Source organism: Melospiza georgiana, chromosome Z (assembly GCF_028018845.1).
Source record: "Melospiza georgiana isolate bMelGeo1 chromosome Z, bMelGeo1.pri, whole genome shotgun sequence".
In the NCBI taxonomy this organism is placed as follows: Eukaryota; Metazoa; Chordata; class Aves; order Passeriformes; family Passerellidae; genus Melospiza; species Melospiza georgiana.
The window spans coordinates 50,220,843-50,240,676 of record NC_080465.1 but is presented as its reverse complement, the minus strand read 5'-3'; the positions used below and the strand labels follow the sequence as shown (position 1 = coordinate 50,240,676).

At 38.8% G+C, this 19,834-nt stretch overlaps 2 protein-coding genes across 4 annotated transcripts in view; one reads left to right on the top strand and one right to left on the bottom strand.

Annotated features, from left to right (window-relative positions):
- The window catches only part of MOCS2 (molybdenum cofactor synthesis 2), a 121,300-nt gene that overhangs the window by 61,031 nt on the left and 40,435 nt on the right, over positions 1–19,834 (bottom strand). The gene's annotated exons all lie outside the window — the stretch shown is intronic.
- ITGA2 (integrin subunit alpha 2) overlaps positions 1–19,834 on the top strand; it is a 72,121-nt gene that overhangs the window by 21,557 nt on the left and 30,730 nt on the right. For both annotated transcript variants that reach the window (XM_058043343.1, XM_058043342.1), the window contains 11 exons: positions 5,074–5,183; positions 6,119–6,210; positions 9,787–9,901; positions 10,307–10,434; positions 11,569–11,717; positions 12,736–12,886; positions 13,314–13,479; positions 14,771–14,844; positions 15,932–16,070; positions 18,644–18,789; positions 19,491–19,634. In XM_058043343.1, the coding sequence (XP_057899326.1) occupies positions 5,074–5,183; positions 6,119–6,210; positions 9,787–9,901; positions 10,307–10,434; positions 11,569–11,717; positions 12,736–12,886; positions 13,314–13,479; positions 14,771–14,844; positions 15,932–16,070; positions 18,644–18,789; positions 19,491–19,634 (1,414 nt within the window). The remainder of the gene's footprint in view (positions 1–5,073; positions 5,184–6,118; positions 6,211–9,786; positions 9,902–10,306; positions 10,435–11,568; positions 11,718–12,735; positions 12,887–13,313; positions 13,480–14,770; positions 14,845–15,931; positions 16,071–18,643; positions 18,790–19,490; positions 19,635–19,834) is intronic.

Genomic DNA, 19,834 nt, shown 5'->3' with positions numbered 1-19,834 from the left:
GTTTGTGTTAGAGCAGACGATCCAGGATAATTGGGCACTAATCCACTGTGCATTGATGAGCCTTGATGGTGTGTGATGCTCATAAATAAGCACAAACTTGCAAGTCAAGGACAGCTCAGGCTTTTCACAGTTTCTGATGGGAATTTTAAAACAGGAACTCTTTAATGAATTCGAGGAAAATTGTGAATACCAATGAAATTCATCAATTAGAAAAGCAGTTGGCCACACAAGTAATTAGCCACCGCAGAAACATAATTTAGTTTATACTGTGGTTCTCCCTGTCAAGAGATCATCTGCATCTGAATCTTAAATTTAAACTAAAATTTCTGTTATTTTATAATCTTTTAGAAAGCCAGATTGTACCCTATAAAGTTCATCTTGAATGTGCATTCCCTTAACAGCTGCTTACAGTACAGTCTTCAGAGATAACCATATTTACTCCATGTTGAGAGTTGGTTTTATAGCTGTCTCAGTTGAGGAAGATTGAAGCAGTTGTAGATAGCTTTGAAATGCTTTTTCTTACACACGTGTCTTCAGACACATGCTCAGCTGCGTCTGTGTGCTTAGAATTTGCAATTTTAAAAATTATTTTGGTTTTGACTTTATATTGTGGTATTTTTGTATTGAAATATTTTGTTTCATCTCACATGTCAGTAATGACACAATATACAGTGCACTTACTGATGTATGTCATAATTATTGCACTACCAAATATAGTTTTAAAAATCATTGCCTAATTCTCACTGGTCACCAAATATAGTGGCCTTTCTCCTGATGATCTGTACGGCCTTTTCAGACCAATAAGACATTTTGCCAGAAAGACACATTTCTGTATGAACTTCTATTGAAATCAGTACATTTTTAAAGCTTTCTGATTTTAATGGGGAAGGCCATTTCTTTTGAGGATGGTAATTTTTTGATTTTTTTTTCCTCCTAACAGAAGCTGCCATTGTTGCAGCTCTGTCTTTTCAGTGCCAGAACCACTGCTAATGCTGAGTTCTTTACCCAGTTTTGTTTTCCCTGACTGCATGCACCACAGTTTGCCCTTTTCCTGCTTGGAAAAGCTCTGCCTTCTTTTTTCTAGGACTTCTGAGTTTGTCACTCAAATTCTCTTGCCATAGCTCACTGTAGTTTTTGAACTTCTGATTCTTGTTGAAAGGATCAAAAGTTTTAGATGGTGAAAGTGCTTTAGTGTGCGCAGAGAAGCGTCTATGAGCATGAAGAGTTTTCTGGTCTCCATATCTACTCACCATTTCCTGTAATTGTAGGAAAAAGGCCAGATGATCTAAGAGGTTCTTTCTATTCTTATTTTCCTATTAACCATCTTCATGTTTAGAAAACAAAACACAATGCAACACAATAAAAAGCAAATACATGAGAAGAGAGAAAAAAAAATAAAAAGACCCAGAAAATACAAAACATGCTCTGACAACAGCTGGGAATTCAGCCCTTTACTATGAATTCGGATTTTGCTTTCTGCTACATCACAGTTTGCTGATTACTAACTTTGTCATGGTGTAATTTCCCAGAAATAATTCCTGTTGCACTTTGATCTGCCACTCCTGCAGCTTGTGTGGTAAGGCCTTGCTGCTGAACTTCATATCACTTCCTAGTGCCATTGCTTTGTATACAGTGTTGGAGAATGATTAGGGAGATGAATAACAACATCAGTAGCAATATTACATTATACTCACTATAGTATTTTGTAAAGATGGTCTGCAAGGACATATAAAGAGGTTTTGTAAAAATAAATATTTGACTCATGGCTGAAAAAGAGCCTTAATTAATACATTATACATGATACAGTTTATTTGGAAACAAGCATTTTCAAGTATTTTAGTACTGCTTTCTTGCATTCTTTCTTGATATATTCTGTTTCGCTTTGTCTCATGTATCCTGTCTAATTACAGTAAGAAAAATGTAGTTAGCAGGATGCTAGCCAGATACTCCCTTGCTGTCTTCACTTCTGATGTTTCAGAAAGATACACATGCATTTTCCCAGAGCAGTGTTGTGTAACTCCCTACTGCAATGGTTTATGTTAATTTTGAAAGGCAAGTAGGACTTCTGATTTCTTACGTAGATTAGGGCTGGTATTAAATATTAAATAAGGCAAAGAATACAAAAGAAATAGAAATTTTGTTATTTCCTAGAGCCTTTAGGGCTGGCAAAAGTAGGGGGCTAAGCTTGGCATAAGTCAGTTAATAATTTCTTCTCAGGCATGCATTGACAACAGGTTAGACTAGTTAAGTCAAATAATGCAATGGGTTTAATAGCTCTGTTCACTTCTGAAAATCACCATCAGTAACAGTCAGTTCTAAGTGTGAATTCTGTGTATGGAGTGGCATTTTTTGGCCTGCAATATAGGTATGACATTGAGATTCACAGACTATGCAAATCTACAAGGAATACAGAAAAATTAATTAATAAAATAAGTCCCACTAAACTGTGAGGAGTGCAAGGCAAATAAAAAATAAAATTAAATTTCTTTATTTGGCATAGATTTAAATCTGGATTTAAAATGAGAAAAGTTCTTCTTGTTTTGTCTTACATTTTCCTGTTTGTACCATGCAGCAATGCCAAGGTTGGTTTGAGGGGTACCAATAGCAAAATTATCTTGTGAATATCAAGTTTTAGAAGTGATAGTTCCTTGGTATAAATGCATGTCTGGATTGCAGTTAATGTTGAGGGCAGAGAAAATGGGAGGCAAATAAGGCCCATGGAATGAGCAAAAGTATGCATGCCTTTGAAAAGCAGAGAACAGCTTTTAGTAAACACCAGAGCAGGGATGATGTTTGTCTCGATGCTAGTAGCAGGGGTGGAACTTGGAGTGAGCTTGGATTTAGGCTTGGATTTGGGGTCAGCTAGTGCTCAAGCTTCTGTTCCTCTTCTCCCTCTCACTCACTTTTCTTGTGAGTGAAACTGTGTGCTCTGGGCTCTCAGGAAAACCTGTGGCTGCAGAGCTGTGCCAGCACAACACAGAGATTCACAGTGAGTTTCATACTAGATGGGAGTAGTTTCAGTGGGTATTTCCAAGATACAAGGCCATTCTCTGAACAGTAGCTGTCATCCTGCAAGGACTCCAAAATATGTTTATCTTCTGGGAAACTTAGAAAAAAAAGTGCAAGTGTTTATAAATGTACACAGTGCAATGTTCAGCCTGACAGTTAATACTGGAAAGCTGTTCCCGTTTCAGATATTGCACACACAGTGTTGCCATCCATTTTAAAGCTGTTTCCTCTTTCCACAAAAAGTCCTAACACTTCTCTCCCATCAGCCCAGTTAGCATTTTATATTGCTGTACCTAACTCAGTAGTACCTAGCAAGCTAACACCATGTCTTCCTCCTCCTTCTTCCTCCCACTATTGACCAGCTCCAGCCCTCTGTGTCACTGCAAGTATTTGCAGATTATGTTATCTGTTGGCACATGACCAGTGCAGTAGCTGCTTATGAGCTCTATTTGTTTGGTCCTGAGCTGTAGCAGTTCTGGTTTCCACTGTGCTGAAAAGGCTCAGAAACACTCATTAAAAAAACAAGAAAATCAGAGGCCTCCTCACAGCTACTGCAATATTTTCGTTTTAGAGAGGTGTTTGTATGAAGCTAAGTTGCATATTTAGAGATGCTAGAAGTACACAAAGTCCTGTTCTTGCTGCCTGCATGATCACCCTTTTCCAGCAAGGTAATTGAGAAAGAGTTAGGCATTGTTAAAATATCCAGACACACAAGAAAGAGAATCTGAAACCAAACCCTCAGCTGAACTGATAAAATAATGTTATTTGTGTTTGATGAAAGTGAAATAAACTTAAAAAGAAACTGCAGTTTAGCAGTATTTTCTCTGAGCAAACTGGAGAAAAACTCTTTCATGTGTATCTAAAACTCTTTTTTGTCATAACCATTTTATTCTAACTAACATCACAGCAGTAAAATCAGATGATCCCTAGGAAGTTAACGATATATATAGAAATTTTTAAAATATAAAAATTTGAAATATAAAAATTTCACTTTTTTTTTTAATGGCAACAGGTATAAAGGTATAAGTTAGATACCTATAAAATTTTAGAGAATAGCAATTTTGCTCTGAACAACCTACTGATGGACTAAAAAAAGATGATTTCTAATTGAATTCAATATTCTGTATTGGGGCTCCATTGCTTGTCTTCCTACAGTCTCCAAAATGCATTACTTACTACCATGGATTGTTCTGTTTGAAAATAAAGTCATGTTGCTTCTGGAGCAAATACCCATAGTCCCTGCTTTTCAATAATCTGCTTTATTTTTAATAACTCTTGAGTTCATCATTTAGAGACTTTTGATAAAAGAGAGGTGTTCTTAAGCAGTATTCCAAGAAGGTGAACTAAATAGTTTTGTGAAGGCTTGCAGATAAAAATTAAGAGTCTTGAGGGGCAGATGTTGGGGGGAAATCTTATGGCATATGAACAAATGAGTCAGACAACATGAATCACTTTGTGTTGCAGGTAAAATTATCGTAAGTATTAACTTTCTTGTACAGGATTACAGACTTTATGCAGCAGATTGTTACCACCTGCAGTACTTTCTTTCTGACTCAGTGTTATCAAGGTGTGGTAGTGCTCAAGATCAGACATAAGTGTTTTATTGTTGCTAAGCAGATCCTGTAGAAAATGCTTCTTATCAGTTAAAAGAATAACCCAAAAGGAATCAGTTAACCATTAACTGATAGAACAATAAGTAATATGTATCTCGATCCCCAACACATATATTTCTGCATTTTTATGTGTCTATATATATTAGAACCTTCACTGTATTTCTTCTGACCTATGACATAATGTCACATTAAAAATGCTACACGTGTTGGAGGCAGATGAATCCCCAAAGGCTCTCCCATTCTTCTTCTCCACCAAAGCTGCCCCTGGTGAATCCAGTGCAGTGTATTGACATGCAAGTAAAGCTTCTGAACAGTTCTGGAGAGCACTCCCACACCTGAATGCCTTGGGTGCTCATGAGAGCCTCTCTACCTGTTACCTATAGTGTGCTATGCAATGCTGCTGAACTTTCTCAGTATCATTTAGGACGTAATCAAGTTCTTTTTCCTTTAGGTTGTTGGTTGGTTCACCCTGGAGTGGCTATCCTGCGAACAGAACTGGAGATATATATGCATGTCCTGTTGGTGTCTCCAAAACCACATGCAAAAAATTGAATTTACAAGGTATGTTCTAACTAACGGTGTCTTGCTACACTTGTTAAGTTTTCCCCTTATGAGGCCAGTCTACCTTATTAAAACTTCTCTTAACTAGCAGTCTGCATAATCTCAGACTCTGTGAAGGTGTGTGTGTGGTGCAAGGCCTCAGTGCTGATGAGACATGTGTCTGTCTGAGCAAAAATTGGTGCCTGCCACTGGACCCAGGCCAGGTGGTGCCAGCTGCTGGAGACACTGGGGTCTCAGTGTCACCCCCTGGAGCACCTGGGGTCCTTACCCTCCAGCCAAGGGGCAGGAACACTGTGAGTCCCAGAGCCAGTGGCTAGTGGGCACAGGGCTCCATGCTGGCAGGTGCTTGTCCCTGTCCTCCCTAAGCCAGGTAGGGGTGTGTGTTTGTGCTTGCAAACTAGCTATAAAATGGAGTTCAGGTTGGGATACAGTGAAAATATGAGGCAGCAGGGTGTGTTGAGATTGCTCCTTTGTGTTTATTTGTGGTGCAGATAATTTCTGCCCTCCACTGGCCCTTCCAGTTTTTTGTCTAAAGCCTGATACTGGATCAGAGGAGTCTGGTGTCCTCAGGAATGTAACTGTAGCTACTCAGCTGCATCTATTCAGCCAGCCAAAAACATGCAATATGTAGATTTTTTCTTCCTCTCTTTTGCCTTCAGCTGTCTTCAGGGCAGGTACTCTAAATGGCCATACTTAATTGATGTCTATATTTGATGGTTAGCAATTTTTTTCCCCCAAAGATTGGCTTTTGTTTCTTTTATTCTTTTACAAATTGCAAATTTCTACATGCAGTTTATCTCAGAATTGCATGTAGAAATTTGGAAAAGGCACCTTAGATTATGAAAAATCAAGTTTTTGAAATTACTTCTAACTTAGTAAATTGATTCTACACATTTTCTATTATTCTGTCATTACTTAATTTAATTTTATTTCAGCTTTAATAAATATTCCAAATGTGACTGAAATTAAAAAGGACATGAACCTTGGCTTGACTCTGATACAGAACTCAAAAACTGGAGGATTTCTGGTATGTATCAAGATCATATGCAGTACACACAGAATGTTCAAAAGAGAATCAAGAAACCAGAATTATCCACATATTTTCATAAGTGCAGGCTAAATGTATTTTATTATGCAGCATGGATTAGTACATCCCACTGCACTTACCTAGGGTCCAAAATCAATTGTAAAATGTATCATTAATGCAGCAAAAATTGTGAAGTCTCTCCTTTGTTGTTTATTTATCTAAACATCCTACTTAATGTCTCAGTGATTCAAGTCAGACAATATAGGCAAGAATATTTCCACCATTAAATTATTTAAGGTGGTCTTGTATAGTTCTGATTGTGCTTTCAATGGGCTTTATATAACCTCTCCTCTATCATTCACACTTGCACAGGCACTGTTCTCCTGAGATATCAGTATTTCTAGCCCCTTTTATTTGGTCAGTGAGCTTGGAACAGGAGGCATTTTCTCTGTGTATATTTCACAAACCACTGTCCTTGGAGCCTGCAAAATAGAATTCTTACTTGAAAGGAGGTGCATGCCTGTTTAACAAGCTTTTTTATGATCCTAATCATAAGCACGAAAACTCTTGGTGTGTAGGTGTATTTCAGTTTGATGTAGCCTTGTGCAGTGCATTAGTAAAACAATAAAATACAGAGAGAAGAGCTCTAGACTGTCCTTAAGCTTTGTATTTTTTCTTGCATCTTCCTAGTAATCACAAAAGTATTCAAGTATTTATTATATTCACTAACGTGTAGTTACATGTAATACATGAAGTACTTAGAAGTATGTCAAATTCCAACCTTTCCAGCAGTCCTCATGGAATTAGTAAAGTTATTCATAACTTCAAAATACAGGAACAGTATTTTCTTGACTTGAAGAAGGCCTTGATTAAAATATCTTATTCTCTCTCTTGAATACTTTCAATTACCTTTAATGTCCTATGCATACCCACTTTTAGTCAGTATTTTAAAACTAGAGTGTTTTAAAATATCTAATGCAGGGAAATTTGAATTTTCTAATAATATTTGAACTCTCAGTTAAAAAGTATTTCCTGATCCACATGTTATTGATTGAGTCTCCTTAAATTAAAAAAACAACAACAAAAAAAACAACAAAAAAACAACACAAAAAGCCAGATTGAATTCTAAGACATAAACAGTCACGTTTTCATCCAACAGAAGTTCTTTTTTAACATAAGGAGAGTGAGGTTCTGGAGACAGGTGCTTATCTGTGACTCAGCCTCAACAAATACCAAAAGCCCCGTGGTTTAATTGTGGCAGGTATTGAACCCAGTGCGTGGACAGCCTGTTCCTATTTGCAAGCTGCTTCCAGCTGGGACTTTGCTCCAAGACTCTGTCTGTGGCAGCTGGCCTCTGTGATGGGCTCTGTGGGTTATTTCAGGCCTTCCTCCTCCCAGCTCACTGTTCCCCTTCCTCCTGAGGCCTCTCCCAGCCTCCCTCTGCCTGTCCCAGTCTGTGCTGCATGCTCCATCCCTGGGCTCTTTGGCTTGGGAGTGTGACCCAGGCTGGGACATCTGTGCTGCAGCTCCCAGTCCTGCTGGGATGCTGTTTGATGCCAGGGGATTACTTCCCACAGGTATTCCAAGTGCACGGCAGTAATTTCCCACACGCTCATTACACTTTTCTGAGGCATGCTTAGTCCTGTTGGAGAGGTGCTGAAGAATTTCACTGATGGTTAACAAGGTTTTTCTGGATTTCCCATGTAAATTTTTATCAGTTTGTTTACTGGGCAGTGCTGTGCCTTTAGTTGAAAGAAGCAGCTCTCATCTCCCTGCAGGTAAAATCTCCCTTCTCTATTTGACAGCCCAAACCACCCTTCTCCTTTGCCTTGCTAAACAAATACAGTGTTTTGGCTGAAATGTTCTTTTAAAATAAGTCTCTCTCAAACATCATTGACCAGGTATCTGCTGTATTCCATGTGAGTCTTTCCCAAGCACTATACAGTGTATTTGGTATTTCCCCAACTCAACAGGTTCTCGTCATGCATCTTTAAGCCATATTTGCTTTGTATTCCGGCTGCATGCTTCCAGACACTGCAGTCATCCAGTGCCCAATCCATCTGCTTCTCTCCCTTCCAGTTTATGTCCACATCTCTTAATGTTAGTCCTGAAGGAAAAGTCTCTGCCCCTTTATAACTTTCTGCCTTTCAAGTTCATCCTTGATTATGTGTGTCCCCCCCGTCCTTGATATGTGATCTCCCCTTCAGTAATGATGCATTTTAAATTTCTGACTTAAGCAGTGCTAGAACATTAATTTCCCCCTGTTTTTATTCCTCTGAAGATCAACAAAGATTATTAGAACATTTTTGCTTTTTGCTCCAAGGTTAACATCACAGTTTTCAACTACCAACAATACAGAAAAAAAGTTAGAAAATGGGCAAATAAGAACAATCTAAAAAGAACTTTAAATTGATTTTAAAGGCCAGTAACCCGCCTCCAGCTCCATATAGATGATTTATTTTGTACCTTTCACCTTGCTAAAAATCTGTCTTTTCAGTAAGAACTAACCATGCTTCGTGTAGCAGCTAAAAAAAGCACTTATCTCAAGATCAGATAATGTGGATATACTTCCTTTCTCATCTGCAAAATCCGCCATCTGGTCAAATATCTTAGGATAGTTTGATGTTGTCTCTCAGTGGGAAACCAAGTGGGCGATTTAGCTCATTTTCAACTTTTGAATTTAATTACTTTTTTCTACCCTCTACTATTCTCGAGAAAAGTCCCTCTTTTCCTAAATAAATGTGGGTGCAACCAGAGTGTATATATAAGGAAACTACAATTTCTCACAGAATAGTTGGAGAGAGGTTATGTAGAGGTTACATTTATTTCCTCGAGTTTATAATGTTTTCTTTTAAGAAGGAAATACACCCACCGACTCGCCACCTCAACCCACACACACAACTCCCCCTATACTCTCACGGCAAGATACTGCCTTAATATACGGTTGATATCGGTACATATAAAGATGTTGGAAGATGTAAATGATAGTAGGATGATGAAAACACTGCTGTTTACAGAGGTTGTTTCCAGCAGCGAAGCAGGGTCATTTTCCCCCAAAGCCAACGAAACCCCGGGGGGAATGCGCGGCCAGGGGCTGGTGCAGCCCAGTGAGACAGCGCTCACCGCGAGCTGCTGCAGTGCGCCCTGTAGATGCCAGGTGAATTCCCATTGGGACGAGCCTTTCGGAGGCCTCCCAGCTGTCGGTCCCCCGCTCGGGTCCCGGTTCCCGGCTCGGGGCTCGGGTCCCGGTTCCCGGCTCGGGTCCCGGTTCCCGGCTCGGGTCGCGGCTCCCCGCCCGCCCCTCACGGCGATGCCGCGCGTCCCCCGGGCCCGCCTGCGCGGGGCGCTGCCGCCACCTGGCGGCCGGCGCTGGCGCTGCAGCGCGGGATGGGCGGGGGCCGCAGCGGCGGGAATTCCTTCCGCTCCCTGAGGAACTCCGTGAGAGGGGCGGCGTTGGCTGGCCCCATGACCCCCGAGAGCTTTGCTGTCGTCCTGCTTGTGGTGGTTTTGTGTGTAGATGTGGTGAGACAAGTGTTGGTTATTTTTATCGTTTCTTTTTGTTGTTATTTTTTAAAGACTTGTGGTCCCTTGTGGGCGCAGCAGTGTGGAAGACAATACTATGCAACAGGAGTTTGTTCTGAAATCAGCCCAAGTTTTGAGATCTTAAGAAGTTTTTCTCCAGCTGTCCAAAGTAAGGCAACGTGTACAAAACACATTCAATTAAAAAAAAACCAAAACGACAAAACCAAACATATTAAAAAAAAAAAATCAAGAGATACTGGATGGGGGACTGTTAATTTTGATTTCTTAAAAAAAATAGTATGTGCCAAAACAAAAGTCCTGGGATTTATATGTAATGGCTGACAAATTGTGATCTAATGCTGATGTAAATATGGCCTTAATCCTCTGTATTCAGAGGCATTGCACCAGTGCAGGTTTAAAACCTGCATATGCTTTTATTAAGTTCTCATACTGGCAAAGCCTCCTGAGCTGAAGTGTTGCCTGTGTGAGACCTAAATATACACCTCTGTATTTACCCGAGGCGTGTATTGAGACTGCAAATGCTTTTAATGTCCACTTCTTATTTTCGTTTTAGAGTGTTCCTCTGTTATAGATGTTGTGGTGGTTTGTGATGAGTCAAACAGCATTTATCCCTGGGATGCAGTGCGGGCATTTTTGAAAAAATTTGTACAAGGCTTAGACATAGGCCTTAACAAGACCCAGGTAAGTCAAAGACATATTTGAGAAAGACCAAAAAAACCCAAACTAAACCTAAACCAACCAATTTTAAGAAAACCAAGTCTGATTCTGTGTAACTACAGTACCTCAAAGCCACAGATTACACAGTTATCCTACTCAGTGTTGAGAATTTTATCTCATGGTTATCATATTTCAAAAGGCATTAGTAATTTGATCCAAAATATAAATTAACTGAAATAGAAGTCAATGTTGTATCTAGGGGAGTCAAATCTCTTTCACATATTAGACATAAAAGTAGTTGAAAATTTGGGGATGTGATAAAAGTAGAACAGATTTTAATGGACTTTTCATACACCTCTTACGTTGCAACTGCTGCATCTTTAAAACAGGAACTTTTCCTGCTGTTTTACTCACTGATCTTTGAGGTTTTTTTTTTTTCCTTTTGATTTGATGATGGTAAGGAAAATTTTATTGCCTTTTTTTTGTTTTAAACATCTTCTGTCTTTACAGTTGTCCATTTTCCCTAAACAGTTCTGAGAACAAAGACTGGGGTACTGCAAATCTCTCCCAAAGGCTGCCTTCTTCCTTGGGCTACTTTGGAAGTGAGGTGCTTAAAAGCTAGGCTTCCTGCTCAGTTCTTTCTGAACCTTACCTTTAGCATCTTTTTTTTTTGCCTTTGTTTTTAATGCACATCTTATCTTACTTCTTTAGCTTCACCTGTATTAAAAACAAATAGGGTTTGAAGTGCGGGTTTGAAGTGCTCTGCAGTAACTAACCTTTAGGACTTCCTTAGAAGAGATCAGACTGAGGTGCTGTCAGCTTGTGTAGAACTATTGCTATTTTCTCTTTTTTCCCAGAGCTCCTAGTATTATTGCTATCCATCAGCCCTTCCAGAAGTAACCAAGCAAACATTTAATGTCTGTTTCAGATCATTTGCAGTAACATACTGTAGTCCATAACAAATGATACAAAGTGCAAGAGCATTTTAGCTTTCTTTGCTTTTCAAATGTGTTAATATTAATTGGTTTTATATGTGTTGAAAGAGAGCTGTGCATTTACAGACCTTTTACACCAACCTGACGTATAAGTAAGCATCATTACTCTATGTAACTAATTGTAAAGCATCATAATCTAACACCATTTTTCTTTATTGCATAGGTGGGTTTAATTCAGTATGCTAATGATCCCCGAGTAGTCTTCAACTTGAATACATATCAAACCAAGGATGAGGTTGTTAAAGCAATGGAGAAAACATCTCAGAAGGGAGGAGATCTCACTAATACTTTCAAAGCCATTGACAATGCAAGGTGAGATGCATTGATGATCTACCGTGCAAGTGTTGTAACTTACAGTTCTCACATGGCAATGAGAACATCTTGAGCTTCATTCCTGCTGGGAAGTCCATGTGCCCAGGGCCTCTGGAGTAGGTCCCCAGCACTAGGCAGAATCCATCAGGTACATTTACAGTGTCTCATGCAGACTGGCACAGGAATACGTAGACTAGAATTGCTGAAAAGCATGTTGTTAACTATTGGGTTGAAGTCTACTCTAAAGGAATTCTGGCACCCAGCAGAGTTGTTATGTCACAGATCTCTAAACATGACAGTGCATCAAACAGAGTGGACGAGGTTTTAGGAAACATGCAAAACCACTGAAAGAGGCAAAGTCTATCCAGGGATTCAGTGGGCTCAGTAACATTTGTGTTTGCAGATCAGGCTTTGGTTGGTTGCAGAGAAAATAAAAACCTCTTGTCTGTTGTCAGTTTACCACTGCAGCAGCATGAGTGTGAAAAAATAGGGAAAATTTAAACCAATGCTTTATGACTCTGAACACATGTATAAACCAGGTCCATCTCAGCAAGAAGATGCTGTTTTGAAGTTTTATCAAGTACAGAACTCTAGGTCAAAATACATGCTGAATCAAATGAACTGGAGAATTTGGTTTAGGAACAGGCTCAGCTATCAATGGAATCAATATTTGCAGAAGTATTAAGAAGTCTGTTATTAATTCTGTTCCATTTTTTATGAGCTTGATGATGCCAATTCCTGGTGTCATAAAACTTTAACAGTTCTGATACAACCCCCTTTTCATTTAGAAATATTTGTACAAAAAAAATATTGTTTTTCCTGGAGTTTACATTTTTATCAGAAACACCATCCAGTCCTTCCAGCCCTACATATTTTTTTTCCTGCTTCTTTAGTTACATTCCTTATGCACTACAGAAGCAACTTGCTCTAATTCAGTGATGGGCATATCCATCACAGTGTGTGTGCTGGTTCCATCCATGATGGATTGATGAGTGATAAAACCAATGTTTTATCACAGACAGTATGCCTTCTCAGCTGAGTCGGGAGGACGCCCGACAGCCACAAAAGTCATGGTTGTTGTGACAGACGGCGAATCACATGATGGCTCCAACCTGAAAACAGTGATAGGTAAATGCAATGAAGACAATATAACCAGATTTGGCATTGCTGTAAGTAATACTGAAATTATACATTACTGCATGTTTGAAAGATTGTTTTGTTGTGTGTGTATCAAAGTACATGTTCTGTACAAAAGTGGTATGTAATGCACACATCGTTAACTGCTGAGACTGAAGCAAAGCTAAATTAATCCTCTGAGCTGCGGGAAATACTGGTCTTTTCACTGGCTGAAAAAGCAGGACTAGAATTGCCTGAGCAACTTCAGTGGTTTTCTCCCTTGCCAGGCCTTATGTTCTTTTCCTGCATGAATGGTCCCTTGCATAGGAATGAACTCTAATAAGCAATTCAGTAGTATGAACAAAGGTAACTTTTTTTAAACTATGTAGAATATTTGCTAAAATAATACAGGAAGAAATGGAGTAGGAGCATGATCTCTCTCTCTTCTTATTTTGCTGTTTGTTTGTTTCTTTACACAAGGTTTTGGGATACTTAATAAGGCATGAACTGGATACTAAAAACTTAATTAAAGAAATCAAGGGAATTGCAAGTCACCCAACAGAGAAGTATTTCTTCAATGTGTCATCTGAGGCTGCGCTACTGGAAGAAGCAGGAACACTTGGAGAACGCATTTTTAGTATAGAAGGTAAAATACTCAATGCATTTAAAAAAAATACATCATATTCTCCCAGCTGATGAGCTTAGGATTTTGTTCAGCTTCAGTTTGGTGCAGTATTGTGGTAATGAGGGGTAGCTGGAGCTGCAGGCTTCTCCCTGCTTCACTCTGCTCAGGTGGGCTCTGGTTTTCACAGGTGTACCCCCAGCTACTCCACCCCTAATTAGCCTGAGGTTTAAGTTAATTTGTGCAGTTTGGGGAAAACATTCCCCAGCTAATGAAAATGTCTATCATGTCACAGGCCTCAGATACGGGGGCTTTTCCATTTACAACCAAATGTATTTGTTAAGAAGAATAAGGGTATCTTTATGCTTGTGAGCTTCACTTGTGTGAAACCTAAGCGATTTTTAAATTAAAACAAAAACAAACTAAAACAAAACACACCACCAAAAAACCCCCAAAACCAAACAAAAAACCCAACAAAAAAACCAGACCCACACGACAAACCAGAAGACTGGGTTACTGATGACAGAACTGAATGCAATTTGTGTGGTGCCTATCGGGCCTCCTCCCCAGCACCACCGACGCTCCTGTGTATTGCTCAGAGGAAGGTGTTGCAGAGGTGGCACAGAGATACTTTGGCTGTCCCAAAAGCCAGCTTTCAAATTTAAGTTAAATTGAGACCTTGGCCTTGGAGATGTGTAGCCTGCACTCAGCTCCCTCAGAAGCCTGTCTGCCACTTTCCTGTGCTCAGGAAGAAATCTTCCCATTTCTTTCTCCTTCATTTAATCTTTGCTAGGCCCATACGGCTACTCAAAGCAAGGGAATAGGTCTTTTTACTGAGCAATCCCACTGAAATCCTATCCATCTAGCTTAGGAAATGGATCTCACAGTATTTTTCAAGACAATTGCAACAGTTTTTAGGAGTCCTATATGAAAATATAAATTTCTGTTTGGAAGTTACGAATATGCAGTCATTAAAGTTGTTAATTTCAGGGTATTAATGCTTACTAGGAAACACAAAAAGAGACCAGCCACAATAGCAACACTGTGCAAACTGATTCAAGCCATCTTGACCATCATCTTCTGTCCTTTTTTTGGAAGAGACTTATAGCATGGCTCTTTGCTCCGTCTTATAATTTGCCTCAATTGAATCCTCCAAATTTTCTACATTTTACCGGCTCTGATTTTCATTTCTTGTAAATGCTTTGGCCAAATTGGTGGATATACACAGTCCCTCTATAGCTAAACTCAGAGGCAACAAGACTGGATTTTGTGTGGTTACATAGGGATAACCATATATTCATATCTGTTTTACCAGGTACTGATCAAGGTGATACCTTCCAAATGGAAATGTCACAGGTGGGCTTCAGTGCATATTACTCACAAAAAAAGGTATGTCACTCTAATTATTTAATGATACAAATAGATATACATATGTACACATGAATGTAAGAAAAGAGAAATAAAAACACAATGTCCAATTTTAAGAACTTTTTACAAGCAGAATATCAAATTATCCTTTTAATTTTTTACTTAAATATGTATTAATAAGTATAATTGTATTATAGTTCTTTTCATGTACTAATTTTGAGATGTGTTAATACAATGCTTTCAGTGATTTCTGAGTTCATGTGGCTGGAAAAAATTAATTCCTCCTTGTTTGTGACTAGCTATATTGTAAAGCTGGTAGACAGCTACCAAAATATAAATAAATCAAATCTGAAAAGAATTTCTCTATAAATTGTAAAATTAATTGTATTTGTTTAAGGCATATTTCACTTAAAAATTAGAACCAAAAATCAGATATATTCCAGTGCTAATCAGCTTTAAGATTATCAAGTAAGTTCTCCTTGCAAAATTCAAATGTGGTTCAATCAGCTTTCAACTGAAAGTACAAGAAGGTTGTTTCTTTCTCATAACCCTAAAGATGAATGAAATAATATTTTATAAATCCCATTTATTTTCACAATTTGAAGTTTTAAATTATGAAGCAGTTGATGCTAAGAAATGGCAAAAAAAATGAGAAACATATGGGCATTTTTTGAGGAAAATTACACATTTAATTTTATTGCAATTTTCTGTAACAGTATGTCAGTTTAGTGAAGAATTTTAATAACTTGAATAAACTAAACTGTGTTTGTTTTCTGTTTGCAAGTATAAGATTAAGTGTTTCTGTATGAAGTATTCTGTAGAATGAGCCATGCTGATTTGGATTTTAGTTTTAACTCTTCTCTCAAGAGCATCTCCTTATGTAAAGAATTAAACTGTATTTACTCACATCAGCTTTTTTGTGCTCTCACTGACACTTTTGTTGTTGAGAAAAGGGGCTTTAGTTTTCTTGTACAGCTGCATTTTTGTGATCTTCAGCCTTGTCAGGGCCTTAAACCCAGTGATGTGAAATTATGCATGGGACCGTCAGCTTTGCTCGCACTTCTCCTAAATCAGGTAGCTCTAAAATGTAGACTTTTATTTTTTAAAGGATGTTCTGCTGCTGGGTGCAGTTGGGGCGTATGACTGGAGTGGAACAGTAGTTCAGGAGTCTTCAGACAGAGCCACCACCTTTCCAAGCCATGTGTTTGAGAAGATTCTACAGGACAGAAATCATAGCTCATATCTAGGTAAGGGGCTGAAATTCAAATCTGGAAATCTATGAAACCTTGATTAAGATATTAAGGAAGTTAGAAAGTCCCCCCCTACCCAAAATGTTGTTAAGAAATTATTTGAGAATGTGAAAAAAATTTTTGGTCAAAAAGATTATTTTGTACTAGTCAGTAGTTCATTGAATAAAAACTTGAATTTTTTTTTAAATCCTACTAATTTCAAAGTGGTAAGCTGAAAAAAAAAAAAATCAGTCTTTGTCACTGCTGTGGTTTAACCCGACCTAGTAGCAAAGCAGCCACTCAGTCAGTCCCTGAAGGGGAGTGAGAATGCAGGAGAGTTCAAGTGAGTGAACTCCTGGGCTGAGATACAGACAAAATGAAAGTCAAGCATGGAAGAAAAGCAAATCAAGGGATTTATTCATCCCTTTCCATGGGCAAACAGGTGTGTTCAGCCATCCCCAGGACAGCAGGGCTCTAACAGACACAGCAGTGACATAGGTAGACAAATGCCATCATTCCTAATGTCCCCTCCTTCCTCCTTCCTCCTTCCCCCTGCACCTTTATACACTGAGCACATGGAATGGGATAGTCATTTGTGTCACTGGTGGGCAGCTGCCCTGGCTGTGTCCCCTGCCAGCTGTGACCCCTCCCAGGCTCCTCGCTGGTGGGACACACTGAGGAGCAGACAAGGCCTTGACACTGGGTGAGCACTGCTCAGTAGTAACTAAAACATCCCTGTGTTATCAGCACTGTTTCCAGCATAAATCCAAATCACAGCTCCACACCAGCTGCTGTGAAGAAAATTAACTGTATTCCAGCCAAAACCAGCACAGTCACAGAGACATAATAAATCATGTGATTTGAAAAGGCTGTTTAGTGAATCATACTGATCATTATGAGTTGCTTCTGTTACAGCATTTGAGTGTCCTTCCCCACTTCGATGTGGATAAGAAGCTGATTGACTTTCTGTTGTTTCATATGTGCTCACTGTTTTCTTAGCCTTTTCCAGTTCAGTTTATAGATTTTGAATATTACTACCACTTAATAGAGATGCTACTTATAATCTCCATATGTATTTTTGACATGCTTTTGTGACCCAATAAAGCCAGTCTGTGTTCTCGTTCATTGAACTGCTTTCTGTAAATCTTCAACATGCCTGCTCTGCTGTTTCATCCTTGAAAAATGCTACTACATTAAGCATCTATGACTTTCTCATTCTTAAAGGTATTTAACAATATGCTCTCTTTGCAACTAAGATACTCTTTTTTCCCTTTTGGCTCAGCAGTACTTGCATCCAACGAAATTAATAAATCTAAATCCAAGCAAATGAGCAGTAGCTCTTTTGCGTGTATGATCTCTTGAGACTTTCTCTTACTTAATTTTCTTAATAATTTTTAAAAGCTCAGATAGTTCCCTTTCTCTCTACAAGGCAGTTTCAGTGTATGTCCTTTTATCTTTCTGGAGCAAACAATGTTGCCTTTTCTGTCCCTTTATTTCCCTTCCACTTTCTGTCCTCCAGTAGGAGCTCTCCATACCAGCTCTCTGTCACCAGCTTGGGAGAGCATAAGTTAAAGAGCTGCTAGAACATCACAGTCTGCTCAATTGCTCTGCAACCCTGCTCTGCATGGCACCCACTCACTTCAAGTGATTGTATTCTGTATTGATTAGGAAGGTGTGTACTTGTAGAATAAAATCTCGTTTTGTTGCTCATTGAAGTTGCAGTCAAAAAAGTTGTTCTCACCCTGTGTCTGAACAAAAATTAGGCTGGTGTGATGCAAAGATCAAGGCATAATCCTTTTAGACTGTGCTCCTCATATTGTTCTGCAGCTTGCTAAAGGTCTGCATATTCTGTCCCATCACTGGCATTTTGTTATTGAGTTTAACTATAGACTTTATAAAGGATTACTTTGTTTTCTTTGCTTAAAATAAATTTGCTGGAACTAAACCACAGAAATCTAAAGTATGTACTAATGCTAGATTTATACTGCTAATACATGTTTACATTTTTACAGGTATTAAATGACATTTCCTGAAAGCAAATAAATGCTAGAATAATGGTAATGATGATTAAAATGTTCAGAGAAGTTCAATCAGCCTTCCAGCTGACAAGCTGTTCATGTAGCCTCTTTTATTCAGACTAACCACTGTTCTCTTGTTTAGTGAGCTGTGGGAAAATGCACTGCAAACTTTGCAGAAGCTAGGTGCTCCTCCCTAGTTTGAAAACTGGTTTAAACGCTCATCTCATATTTCTCTTTATTTTTCTTTCCAAGGATACTCTTTGCATGTTTTTTTCCCTTCACAAGCGTCCCCTTCACAAACATCACATTTTTGTGGTCTACATTTTACTGAATAGGCGAAGCTATTGTGTTAGTCTGTAAACCTGCTTCAGCTTGATCTGTGTGTCATTGTTCTCTCCAGGAGAATATTGCAAATTTTATGCATATGTCACAGCATAACTTCCCATCTGGAATCGTCACTCTGTTCAATTAACATACTGGATTGACTCATCATCTATGCTTTTATGGATAACAAACCGATAAATTGTAATTAACGATCTCTCACGTATGTTAAATGTTGACTTCTATACCCAGGTTACTCTGTTGCTGTTCTCTCAACTGTGAGCTCTGTCTATTTTGTTGCTGGCGCACCAAGATCCAACTACACTGGCAGAGTGGTGGTTTATAATGTTGACAGTGATGGTAATGTTGCAATTGTGCAGTCACGGAGAGGCGAGCAGGCAAGTATATTTTGGTCATGAATACAGACTTTCAGGAATCTTTTTTTATTGACCCAGCAGTAAATTGCAATTTGTTTTGAAAATTCCTCTTTGTCTCAAAGCATTTGGAATCCACTTGAACTTTTCTCTGTCGCTAGACTATTTCAATGAGGTTAGCTGTTGCTCTTAAACTGTATTTTAGGAAATCATCCACTTAGTGGCAAAAGATAATATACAAATCTAATGTATCCTTCTGTCAACAATTCAAATCAGGAGACACTCAGTAAATTCTGCTCTGTCTGAGAAGTTATGAAGTAGATGACATCAGAAGACAGATATGGAAGCTCAATTTCATTTTCTCTTTTGGTAAAGAGGAATGGTTTTAGCTGTTTTTGGTATCATCTGTAAGACAAATCTGAGAGTAGATCAGAGGCTGGGTAGTTTCCTGTGTAGTTATAAAAAATACATACTTCCCGTATCTTACTTTCTGTTGGCATTTGTATTGCTGAGTGGTAAAGCCACAGCAGCGACTACGGGACAGAAATAGTGAAATATGTGTAAGGATATGATTCTTCCAACAATGGAGCATGCTACAGAGTAATTTAATTTGTCAGCATTCAGTAGCATTAGAGTACTGGTGGATATAAGTTTTCTGAATCAGGTGCTAAAACATGATTTACAAAAGCCACATACAGCAACAACCCATTTGCTTATGATTTCAGATTGGCTCCTACTTCGGCAGTGTGGTGTGTTCAGTGGATGTCGACAGGGATTCTGTGACAGATGTGCTGCTTGTGGGTGCACCAATGTTTATGAATGACCTGAAGAAGGAAGAAGGGAGAGTGTACATGTTTTCCATCACAAAGGTAAAAATGGCTCAAGCCAGTGCTGCTTAGGGCTAATTTCTTACAAATCAGATTGGCCACATGCATGCTGAAAGACCTTTGGCTTCTCCAGATCCTCAAAGTCACTATTAAGTGAATCTTTTCAAAGTGTATTTAATATTTAAAGTTACTTTTTTACAAGAAACAGAGCATGTGCTTATCCTGGGATGTGGCATAAGGGC